Source organism: Plectropomus leopardus, chromosome 10 (genome assembly GCF_008729295.1).
Source record: "Plectropomus leopardus isolate mb chromosome 10, YSFRI_Pleo_2.0, whole genome shotgun sequence".
In the NCBI taxonomy this organism is placed as follows: Eukaryota; Metazoa; Chordata; class Actinopteri; order Perciformes; family Serranidae; genus Plectropomus; species Plectropomus leopardus.
This window is the reverse complement of record NC_056472.1, coordinates 25,620,727-25,633,355: the sequence shown is the minus strand read 5'-3', so window position 1 is coordinate 25,633,355 and position 12,629 is coordinate 25,620,727. Positions and strand designations below refer to the sequence as shown.

General features: G+C 39.8%; 1 protein-coding gene across 1 annotated transcript; it reads left to right on the top strand.

Annotated features, from left to right (window-relative positions):
• Nucleotides 1-4,595: 4,595 nt before the first annotated feature.
• On the top strand, nucleotides 4,596-7,956 carry zic5 (zic family member 5 (odd-paired homolog, Drosophila)). The gene is made up of 2 exons (XM_042494776.1): nucleotides 4,596-5,775; nucleotides 7,018-7,956. The coding sequence occupies exons 1-2, from the start codon at nucleotides 4,734-4,736 to the stop codon at nucleotides 7,458-7,460; spliced, it is 1,485 nt and encodes a 494-aa protein (XP_042350710.1). The 5' UTR covers nucleotides 4,596-4,733; the 3' UTR covers nucleotides 7,461-7,956.
• Nucleotides 7,957-12,629: the final 4,673 nt, after the last annotated feature.

Here is a 12,629-nt window from a genome sequence, read left to right as displayed (position 1 = left end):
TCAATCCCAGGTGCCCCTCCAATAGCAGGTAGCGCTTTGGCGACTTAATAGCGCAACGCCATTTTCCACTAATAATTACCGCCTACTTTTAGGAGAGGATTTTTGGGGGGTTATATACAAGCGGAGAGGATCACGACGAGAGACAGGAGAGAACATGGTTTTGTTGTTTATATTCCGTGGGTGCCAAGTTGTAGTATGGAAAGATAAAAAATGTAGCATTTGCGAAGAAATAATCATAGAAACTAATATTTATAATTGGAGGAAAGAAAGTTAATGAGAGTGGAGGATTAAGGAATTGTTTACTGAGTGTTTGCTTAATCTAAATTCAATGCAAAAGCAGTTTTTTTTATATTCGAAGAGACAAAACGATAACGCTTTTTTATCAGCAGAGCTGTGCTATTGAATGTATGGTTATTATAAAAACACCATGATATCCAAAATGACATTTAATAGCGCAAAATGTTCAGTACGCATGCCTGTAGCAGGGAAAATGTATTTTTTAATAGATTTCCAGCCATCATGTGACAGTTTTAATATTAAATTATTTTATTTTATTGACCCACAGAGTCTACTAAATTATTAATGGTACATTATGACTCTTAATGCACATTTTTGGCAGTTTTTCTTAATGCACCCTAATACAAATAATAATAAAATGCTAAATAGATATTGATAATGCAAAACATTACTTTTTCTTCTTCTTTTTTCACTTAATGTACTGTTGCAACACCTCCCCCTTCCTTCAGAAAAAAGTGTTTTAAAATTATAACAGTGTTGAATTTAACCACATCATATACATTTTCAATGCTGAAGTATTGTCTCATTAATTTAACATGAAGTTGAGAGTGATTTAAATCTCTCGCCACTTCATTCTCTCCAGCTGAAAAAGCATGTGTGTGGCTGCATATGGAGTCCAGTGGTTTTTTACACTGGTTGCAGAACCACAACTGGGCCTTTAGCGGTGCTCCAGCGCTCACGCTGCCAACCGCCGGTGCTTGTTGTTGGTTCTTTTTTAATGGTTCCATATGTCGCTGGTTCTGTTTCCTCGGTGGGTTCTCACATTCACCACAGCAATTAAGTGACATGTTATGGTGGTGAACTGCGCTTAGATCCGAGTTAACCATTAGTGACCTATGAGGTCGAGCCTCTCCTGGGCTCACGATAATAAAGTTTTAGCTGTAAAAGTGGGATGTTTTTTTCGGGAATTAAGATGTTATGGTGCTTCCTGTGAGCTTGTGTGTGTGTGCGTGTGTGTGTGTGTGCTGTTTTGTTTTAGGCTCGGAAATGATGCCCTCGAGAAAACAATAGGCTGTTTTGGGTTTTTTTTTTTTTACAGTCTTACCCAGGTTTTTTTTTTGTTGAAATATGATTTTCTTTTTGATTACAAGCACAAACATGGCTGACAGAAGGAAGAGTTTTAAAAATAAAATAAAAAGGATTTGCTTCATTTACTGGCAACTTTCTATCACAAGCATGCACTGAATCTGCGTTCAAATGGGGGACACACAGGCCATGCACCACAGCTGCTGCATTCAAGTCAAAGGAAGTTTACTTACATTTTCACCAAATTCATAAAAAGAAATCCCACAAGTTCTCCCGATCCATCACCACAACACACCTCTCAGTCTGCCTCAGCTCTCCGGTGCTCTCTAAGCGACAAATAATAGTGAAGGCGAAGGGGGAAAAACGTTTAAAACTTTTTTTTTTTTTTTTAGGAAATTGTGTGTCTCTTAGCTCGGAGTGGGACAGGCTGAGCAGTTGTGTGCCATTCTTCCAAGTCTATTTCAACCCGCACCACAGGAAACACAGGAGCTGATCCAAGTTCAAAGTCACGTCTGCCGACCCCTATAAGAAGTTCTTTATTTCTCTGGAAAACCACAAAACCTTCCCCAGATAGGGAGAAAAGGGGAAAGAAAATTAAAAAAAGGGGGGGAAATCTATCGACAGGCACATGGCTGCGGGTTTTCCCTTCTGCTTGGAGAAGAAAGGGGGTCTAGTCTATTGAAAATCCCCCAAAGACCAGTATTTCAACAGGTTTTAGCACCAGCACACACTGTCCTACACATTAAAAATATAATTTACATGAAATATAGTGATCTGAAGTTTACGCTGTAAAGCGAATCAATAAAGTCGGTGATCACATTGGGGCGCTCAGCTTGTGCGTTATACTGGGGGCCAAAGGCGTATTTCTCCTCTCTATTATCTGACAATATCAATATGTTGACACACTGGAAGGTTACTTGTGTGGCTTCCGTGACCTTGTGTTTCATGGATGTTTGACCTCTGACCCGTTAAGACCACATATGTTGCCCTCCTGACTCCTTTTGGTAAAATAACCCTGTTTATGACAAAGCGTCTTTGTTTTAGAGAGAGAGAGAGAGAAAGAGAGAGAGAGAGAGAGAGAGAGAGAGAGAGAGAGAGAGAGCTGTAAGATGTCCCCCTCTTCCGTCTGAGGCATCGACAGCTTTGGGTAATTTGGAAGCTATAAGTCAATAAAAAATTAACCCATTCCTTCACCAAACTCAAGTTTCCCCCCCTCTATAAATCTAGATAATTTAAGAACATGAATGACATAGACCAATTGTCATTCGGTCAGATTATGATACATTTGGAGCTCAACAAGAGTATTCAAAACTTGCATGCTATTCACAAATTGTCACGGTTATTTAAGCACCAGACATGGTAACTCCCTTGTTACCACTTTCTCAGCAAAATTATAATTATATTGCGGATTTTGTGCAGATTCGAATTAGAGTTTAATGTGATGCTTAATTTAATGTGTATGAAAATAGGGGCCCTTAAACAAATCATAAACAGTGCACCCACTGCTCTTCTGGGTTTTATGGGTTTCCAGAAGCTCCCATTGGGGCTAGGTATATTTTATTTATTTAACTAAACCGTCAAGACAGCGATACACACATGTGGCTGTGGATTTTTAGTGACTTTTTAATTTTGATTTAAAAAAAGTGGAATATGACACAATGTCACAGTGTAATAAATTTTAAAAAAAGAGGATTTGGCAGCTGTGAATAAACAAACTGATATATAAAGACAAATAGGACAACTGTAATTGACACACATTTATTACTATTATTTTTTGTTATAATGTAACACTTTACATATTAATTTTAGAAGTTTGGACATAAACCTCTACTCAGTGTTTCTAATTATCAAGTTCATAAAACGGTTTCAACAGAGCAGCACGTGCAACAGGCCCATAACATGTAAACCTCTTTAACACGATGGAAATCAATTATGGCCACATGGTGTTCATTCATATATTTTTATATCTTTAGATCCAGCTCCTATTCAAGTTATATCTAAAAAAAAAAAAAAAAAACTTTGCTGATTTGTTGTTTGCCTTCACAATTCTATGGTAAAAGGTATGTGAATGAAGACATGTCAGTGACAGAAACACGTCCTGCTGTCAACAGGGACTTTTCAAACGGCGTGATCCGTCACAGTGCAGGTATAGTTTATTAACAAATGTCTGCAAACCATATAACCAAGATTACAAAATTTGCTAAGAATAAAAATATATGACTCCTTCACAGATCCTGCCCAGACATGGCTGATGTTAAATTTTAGGTTACACTGTGATACTTTTAGTTTACTGTCGGATGTTCATAAGTCAAGCTGATATTGATTTAAAATATATTTGAGCCAATAGTAATTATATTAATGGGCTTTTTTAATGAGGTATTTTTCATTTTTTTAAATGTAAAAAAATAAACAAATAAAAATTAAGTTATGTTAATTGGTTTTCCTGACTTCACTTAAACAGTATGACTGAGAGCCTGCACGACCCAAAATTCAATTTAAAACGTCATTTAATTTAAGTGCAGTAGCTTTATTTTTTTTTAAACACATAAGAGAAAACTGCTTTATGTAGAACTTCGTGACAGGGAATGAAAATAGCAGCATGTAAATAAATGCAAGACATATGTGTGTCTTTTTATTTTATTTGATCTAATCCCAAATTTACGGTATTTTAATTTTCGGTAAAATATTCAAATGTAGCCATTCCTTGTGCGCTCTTTTTTATTTTTTATTTTTCTGACAAATTATATTAAGTCTGAATAGGTTCGTATTTTTGAAATGCTTTTTATCACTTAAAAAATGTTTCTAAAAAATTGCGCAAACTCTGGTTTCCCCTTTACACATCTATACACTGCTCACATCCTTCACTCTATAGTCACATCCATGCATCCATGCGCAGCGCGCTTTTCTCCCTCTCCCTTTTTTTCAATGGCGACATCAAATCAATAGTAAGACACTTTACCAGACCCAAACTAGGCTGCATTTGTCACATAAACTGACATTTCGGTCATCCACATGCGCCAGCAAACAGAAAGCCGCACAAACAGAATCCGCTGGTAACTTTGTGAGTACAACTTTTTGGAGTCAACAGCGATAAAGAGAGTGAGGGGGCGGAACCCTGCTGAGCCCCTGCGCTGAACGACAGCCAATCGCTTCGTTCTCCTAACTGCCAGTCACCGAAATCCGTCCAATACCCGCAGTGCCATTTCTAAACTGTATTCCCCACTGTGTCCTCCAACTGTTGTATGTTCTGCCAATCGCTTGAGGACAGAGTGGGAAAAGGAGCAAGCAGAGTTAGAAGCCGGACAAAAGAACTTATAGACCCCTTATATACATATTTTCCTAATGTTTTAGAGAGCGTGGTGTGGTGAAAAACAATTGCGGTGAGTGCGGATGGACTTGTCAGTGTAGTTATGGAACCCCCTTTAAGCAAGAGGAATCCGGCGATAAGATTAGCGGATTTGGCAGCGACTCAACCCCTTCCTCATCAGAATATGACAGGCTTCCCGGGGCTAGGGGGGCATCACCCTCTCTCCCACCATGCCCACCTCCACCCTGGGGAGCTGGGCAACGACCCCGGAGTGGCACTCACTCCATTTGGACCAGAGCACATGGCACAGACAAATGCTCTCAAACTTAGCCCATCTCAGCACATTCAGAGCCATCACGAAGCCCAGACCGCGGCATCTTTCACTTCTGCTCAGACCACAGTTGGTTTCCCCGTGGCTCACCCCCACTCAGGCTACTCAAGCAGCAGGGACTTCATCCTCAGGAGAGAACTCTCAGCCTCTGCTATGCATGCACTTGGCGACCAGCATAGTTCCGCCTCCTCCCCTCATCACCATGGCATGTTCATCTCCCCAACAGGTGCTTATGGGCACACGGAAAGTGGGGCCCATTCACTTTTCACTGGACTTCACGACCAGGCGTCCCCAGGTGCCCACCACCATGCCCTCAACGGGCAGATGCGCCTGGGTATACCGGGGGACATCTACGGCAGGCCAGAGCACTTCGGGCACAGGCCGGAGCACTATGGACCCTCTTCTCTCCACAGCTACAACTCCATGAACCTCAATGTGAACATCGCTTCTGCTCCTCACGGAGCGGCGGGGGCGTTTTTAAGATACATGCGGCAGCCCATAAAGCAAGAGCTAATCTGCAAATGGATTGACCAGGAGCAAAGTCAAAAAAAGCCCTGCTCGAAAACTTACAGCACCATGCACGAGCTGGTCAACCACGTCACGGTGGAGCATGTCGGGGGACCGGAGCAGAGCTCCCACGTCTGTTTTTGGGAGGAATGTCCACGGGAAGGAAAGGCTTTCAAAGCGAAGTACAAACTGATAAATCACATCCGAGTTCATACGGGAGAAAAGCCCTTCCCGTGTCCGTTCCCGGGTTGTGGAAAAGTGTTCGCTCGATCGGAGAATTTAAAGATTCACAAGAGGACTCACACAGGTCAGTACCCCTAATTGTGGAAAAAAAACATATCACTTCATCGGAGAGATTCTGTCCGAGTGTGTTATTCACATGATAAACGGATAGATGCGATCGTGCGTAATTGCGCACAAAAGCGAACAAAAAAGTTGTTTTCAATGACGCATTTGCACAGTGAGTGTTTAATTTCCTTTCATAATATAAACTTATGTACTCACTGAGACGCTTGCAGTAGGCGTGAGAGGATTAGGGCATATGATTTGTAAAACGTGCTTACGTACATGCAGGACAGCGCTGGAACACGCGTAAATGTAATTCTCAGGCGTAGGACGTTTACGCAAACACTAAGTTAATATATCGACGAGTTTGGTATATATCTATATTTATTAGCTTTATGCATGCTTTGCTGTTAACTATCAGGAGCAGGAGCAATACGCTGTAACCTCTGCACTGCTGTCTATAGAGAAATCTACCCCGTTTACACTGTCCAACCAAAACAACTGCGTCGTAGTGAAATGCTGGTCAGAGCTGCACAGTGCTGAAACTTCAAGACAGTGAGTTTTAGCAGAGTAACTTTTCACAACATCTCATGAGTGCTCTTGTTCAGAGCTGTTGTTGTTGTTTGAGTGTCTTGTTTTGGCGAAGAGGGAGCTTAATTTGGGCCTCATGCCACCAGCCACCAGGCCTCTACACCTTGCAGAATGATGTAAAATCCCCAGGGAAATAAATAAGTCATCTGGCAAAATTTATGTCACCAGAAAGTCCAAGTAACACTTTGTTAATGCTTAGAATTTTTTAAAGGAACATTGCCTTCCAATCTAAATAAAAATTTTAGATATTTGCATTATGGGAGTTGTAATAAAAAAATGTGTGTGTGTTATAGTCCACCACGGTACATACATGTCTCCTGGTGGTCTCCTGAGTGCCCCCCTCTCCCCCCAACACACACACACATGCATGTAACCAGAAGGCCTAAAGGCATGTTACACGTGTTCACACACGAAAAAATGCTTTGGACAAGTGGGTGTGGAGTAGTGGGCTCGAGTACATGTTTAGTGAATAGTTAAGAGGAAGCCCCAGTGGACAAGTACACGCTGCTACACTGATGAGAAACTGCACTCATTTTGTATTTATAGAAGGTATTTCGAATAAATTTTAAGCTGTAATCTTAAATGTAAGCATCTCTCGTGGAGACTTTTCCATGACATGGCCGTGCCACTCATGCACGTGACACTGACTGCATCTGTTTCCCATTTCTTCCAGGAGAGAAACCTTTCAAGTGCGAGTTCGACGGCTGCGACCGAAAATTCGCCAACAGCAGCGACCGGAAGAAGCACTCCCACGTGCACACCAGCGACAAGCCTTACTACTGCAAAGTGCGCGGCTGTGACAAATCCTACACGCACCCGAGCTCGCTGCGCAAGCACATGAAAGTGCACTGCAAGTCTCCGCCGCCCCCTTCCACCAACGTCACCTACATTTCCTCCACAAACCCCCTCGGGGACCCCCTGTCTCCCAATTCGGAGCCGCACAGGAACCGCTCCTCAGCCAACCTCTCCCCTCAGGTCACCAACCTCAACGAGTGGTACGTGTGCCAGGGGAGCGGGGGCCCCAACCACCTCCACACCCCCTCCAGCGATGTGCCAACGTCGGATTCAGACGACGAGGACTCTTTCAGAAATTCAGATCCGAGGACGATGCTCTGATGCTCCCGTTTACAAACCACGTGACTGTCAAAATTTGCAGTTGACCCTTAAAGTGTAAAATCTGACAAGTTAATCTTACTAAAAATAATCTTGGAAACCGACTACTTTGAAAAAGGAAAGTAAATGTTTACTTCATATCCAATTGTTGAGTTTACTCAAAATTTAGTTATATTTACTTAATTTTGTGAAGTTGTTGCAACTTAACAATGCCCTAGTGGAATTATATTGTTCTTTTGGAAGTTTTAGCAAAGTCGATAAACCAAGTTAGCCTGACTTAACTTGATCATGACGGAGAGGATTTTGCCACTGATGACGTTAAATCTGCAAGTTCTGTTTTGTTAACATGTTTAAGAATATACAAATATGATTGACTAGTTTGCAACCAGCAGAATACAGATATATAGCACAGTAAAGTTGATTTACTTAGGTTGATAAAACTTAGAAATACTGATTTTATTAAACCTGTCATTTTCAAGTTGAGCCTAAAAAAAGAAAAGAAAAAAAAAAACAGCAACAAAAAAAAAATCAAGTAAATATAATACATTTTAACTAAACTCAAAAATTAGATATAAAGTAAAAATAAATTAAGCCTAATAGTTATGTTTACTTATATTTTTCAAAGAAATCCGTTTTCTAGATTTTATTCAAGTATTCAGCTTGCCAGATTTTACAGTGTGTGTAGATCCGTGCGCTTGGGGATATTGACCTGTTCTTTTCACTGTAGTGTTATTAAACTGTGCAGATAATTCAGTAGGATCGTGGATGCAACGCAGGCCCAACATGAGGAGGAATTTCTCTGGAGGTGACCCCTGACCTTACTGAAAATGTAGACCAAAACCTTCAAAATAAAACATGTCACTGCAAAAATAAACTATTTGTTTTAAATCTAAAAAGTAAGTGTCCGGGTTGCCTTAAGTTTTTACGTTGGCTGTATTTGAGAAGACAAGTTGAACCAAAACATAATAAACTCAACTTATCCTCTCAAATTTAGTTAATTTAAAATTCAAAGACAGCCCAGTCACTTACTTTTTTAAGTTGAAACAAATCATTTATTTTTATAGTATTGCCACTGAAATTAGAAACTAAAAATCTCTGCCTCTTATTTGAAAGGACCAAAAATTTTAAAGCCAATTTCTCTCTTCAAAAATTAAGATTCTTTATTTTTTACAAGAATATCTTGTAAAAATGCAGGGTTTAATTAACTGCGTAGCTCAAAACTCAACTGGTGTGACATCTTTCATGTGACCTCCCATCATCCCCTTTGCCGTTTAATAACTCGCCTGCCATCAATCACTGTCATAGCCCAGACATTTAAGGAAAACAACTGGTACAGCTTGTGACCCCACGGATGGCAACAAATGTTAATCTAGATGCTTTTCTTAATATAATTTCATGTGATTTCTTTAACATGTGGTACATACTTTGATAAACCAACAAGGAGGGGGATATTTTAAAAGAAAAGAGGAGGCAAACATTCGAGTGTCTTAAGGGTTCTCATTTTCAGATTTATACAATACATGTGTTTGGATGGAATTTTGTAATATTTAAGAACTATTTAAGACTATATTTTATGCAAAAGTACACGATGCTCGTTAAAGAGTACGAGTAAGTCCCTTGAGACCCTAAATGTCTACACTGACAGGCTTTGACCCTGTAGGATTTGTATATATGTAATTGTTCTGATGCTTGTGAATGTTGTGTAGTTTTAATTACAACAAAAAATGTTTGGTTTTTTTATGTACATTGTAATTTATTTGCTGGTATCAATGTTGTACTGGAATTACAGGAACACCAAAGAATAATAATATCAGTTTTGGTGATGCATAGTACCCTGCTGATGTTTTTTTTTCTTATTTTAATTTTCTGTTCACATTTTTTTTGTAATTTTTTAATTGTGTTCTGTAAAAGAAACATTTACTTGAATAGGCTGTGTAATGTGAAAAGTCCCTTTCTCGCATGCCTTTTTGTAGTGATCTGTCTTTCTCTTTGAGGTGCATGGTGCAGTTGGACATGATGGATAAAAAAAGAGATGAATCAGCTATGATTGTGCAGACCCTTGATGTTCAAAATTAAATTTACAATATAAATTTCATGCTAAAACTTAATAAAAAAAAAACAGGACATATACAGTACACAATTAACAAGTGTGTAATTATTATTGTTAATGAGTGGATTTTATTAGTAAGTGTGTAAATGAGCATAAATTCAGCTGGGGTTTGGTGATTGTGAGAGTTTTAGTGCATTTATTTATTCATTTTATGTATCAAAAAAAATGAATGACATGGACTAACATATCATAAAAGAAATATTTATTGCTAAATAATTATATTTTTTACTGCGGGATATAAATGACAGTCAACAAAACATTCTCACCTGGAATGACAAAGCAGAAGTGCTCCCTTCCTACCCAGACATTTCTATAAAATATTAACTGTTATCTGTAGAAAAAGGCCTTACGGGCCAAGAAGGCTGGTATAAACTAATCACTGAGCTAATGGGAAAACTTATAGCCCCCTGATGGCGCTACCTCTGAAAGGCGCGACAGCAACAAAGCAGCCGAGGCATGAATCATTCATGGGAAAAATAAAAGATAAAAAGATATCTGACAATAAGCAAGGCCTTGTATAGAGTATATAAAACAAGTTCCCCCTCTTATTTCCTCCATTAAAACGCACAATCTCACTTTCAAAGAGTTGCCTGTCCAGTCTATAGAATTAAAATTGACCAACGCGAGTCCTGCATCACTTCAAAGGCTGCAGCTTTCTGAGAGGAAGGCTGGCCGCTTTGACAGTCGTCATGGTGCGTTAGGATTTCTATGGCAATCGGGGAGTGAGACGCTCACATTTGAATGTGTTTGCTTGGAAAAACACTAACTGCCACTAAATGAACTAAAATCAAAGCTCAAAGATGCAACCCGCTTCTGCAGAATTGTGTGTTTGCACGGATGCACCGGTGGCAGGTAAATGCTGCAGACATCCTTGGGCAGAAAATTGGACACATACACAAGAAAAAAAAGAGCAACTTCCAAAAACAAACACTGGAATTTGCTCTGAGCTTCCACGCTGCATCAATTAAGACACTTGACTCAGGTCAACCTGGAGGATGTTGGGCCATAAAATGCACTTAATCAGCACTGAAGTGCAAAAAAAAAAAAAAACTATCCAAATTTAAAAGAAAAACACTGCAACTACATTATTTTTAAAGCAACAACTCCAGGTTTGTTCAGTTGTATTATAGGGGCTTCATCAATTTTATAGCTTTCCTCCGAACATTTCCAAAAAAACACTTTATCCGCTGCTTCATTCAAAGCATAAGCACTTGTGGGCCTCCTCTCGTTTTGTGCGTGGACTTTTATAGAGCCAAGGGCCCAAAAGAGTAGCCTGCTCTTGTAGGTCCTGTTTGGAAACAAGAGCTCAATGAATGTTACAGAATAAACACGATGAAAAATAACCAGAGACAGTTCCTTCGGCATTAAAAGGAGGGGAGACTTAATAAAAGGAGTGAAGCAGTCACCCTTCAGTGAGAAACGCTTTGAAGTAGAACTTATTATCTGAGAAATACTTTTTGGTTGTCCTAACGACGCCGCTGAATGGGAAAGGCACTCCTTTGTCAGCGATTTGTTCTCCTTTAGTGGGATGCCCGTGGAAATCACTTACATGGGCCACCTTAACATACTGCCTGCAAATCAGTAACTGGCAGAGTCAGACATGCAGACGCCACTTTGGAGAGGACAAAGCGAAAAGTCGCAGTGAAAACGCCGCTGCTTCTCAATTCGCCCTTTAAAGGGGTTGAATGATAATTTCTCAGACGAGCGTAGAAGCAAAACAAACGCCGTCTTGTCAGACTTTACAAGCATTATCCATCTCCTGAATGCTGTTGGCACAATGCGCACGAAAATGGCTTGTGAAGTGATCATTTTGGGCACAAAAGTTAAGAGGCTCTGGTTAAAAAAAAAAAAATGCAGGTCATTTGATCCGAGCACCTGCGCCTGAGACGGCGGTGTGCTTGGCTCACCTTGGCAGGGACAGAAGAGTGTTCAGCCTTTCTTTCTTTTTTTTTTTTAAGGGAAAAAGAGACGCCTTTCTTATATTTAAATTTGGGTTTATTTTTGTGAACAAGAAAGCAGGTGTGAAGACGCATCCAGCACCCCTCCACTCCAACAACCCCCCCACCCAGAAATCAAATATAGCCGAACAGCAGCACCTTGTGACAGCTTTGGCTGCTCTGCGCTCAAATTAAATCACACTTCTCTTGATCCTAAATATGACTCGTGAATGATAAGAATTGGGTGATAAACGGAAGTAAAGACCCCTGGAAATAAGAAATAGGGAGTGTCATTAAATGAAGTAGAATGTTTTTGGCATATTTACACAACCATTTAGCATAGATGCAGATTTTGGGGGGGGGGATACAGCGTACCCATCCCACTCAATATTTAGAAAATTTGTCCCCTCACATAAAATGTGAAAGTGCAGATGACTTTTACTTGACAAAAATTAAGACAATTATAGATGCAGAAAAGACACAACCTGGTGTGTAACATTTCACCAGAATACAGGAAATAAAGTGCTTTATAATTTCAATTTCCTGGTGGACCCCTCCGTTTAATATGTGCCCCCCTGAAATGTTTAAACAGAATCTATGTCCCTAATATTTAGACAATTATAGCATAAATTGATGCAGAAGAGACACAAATCAGTGCTGAATAATTAACCAGAAAGCAGGAAATTAGGAGTTTAATCATAAAAAGTTTCCCAGCGGACCCCACCATTTAATATGTGCCCCCCTAAAATGTCCTCAAAATCTTCTGGCCGAACCCGTTATTTAATATATGCCCTCCTAATTTTGAAAGGAAATGTATGCCCCTGCCATTTGGTTAAGTTAAAGCCAAATTAGGTGAGCACTTTATTTAAACATAGGCCAAATTTTATAAGAGATAAACAGTTCCCTTAATTTTTATGTTGCCCGTGCGGGTAATAAAAGGAAATTGAGTGTGATGCTCAAAGTTTTCTGGTGGACCCCACCAATTTGCACCAAAACACCCCCCCCAACATGGGGGATGTTTAAATGAAGCCTACGCCCCTGCCATTTAGTTAAGTTAAGGTGAGCACTTTATTGAAATATAGGCCACATTTGAGAGAGGGAAAACAGTTTCCTTAATTTTTTATG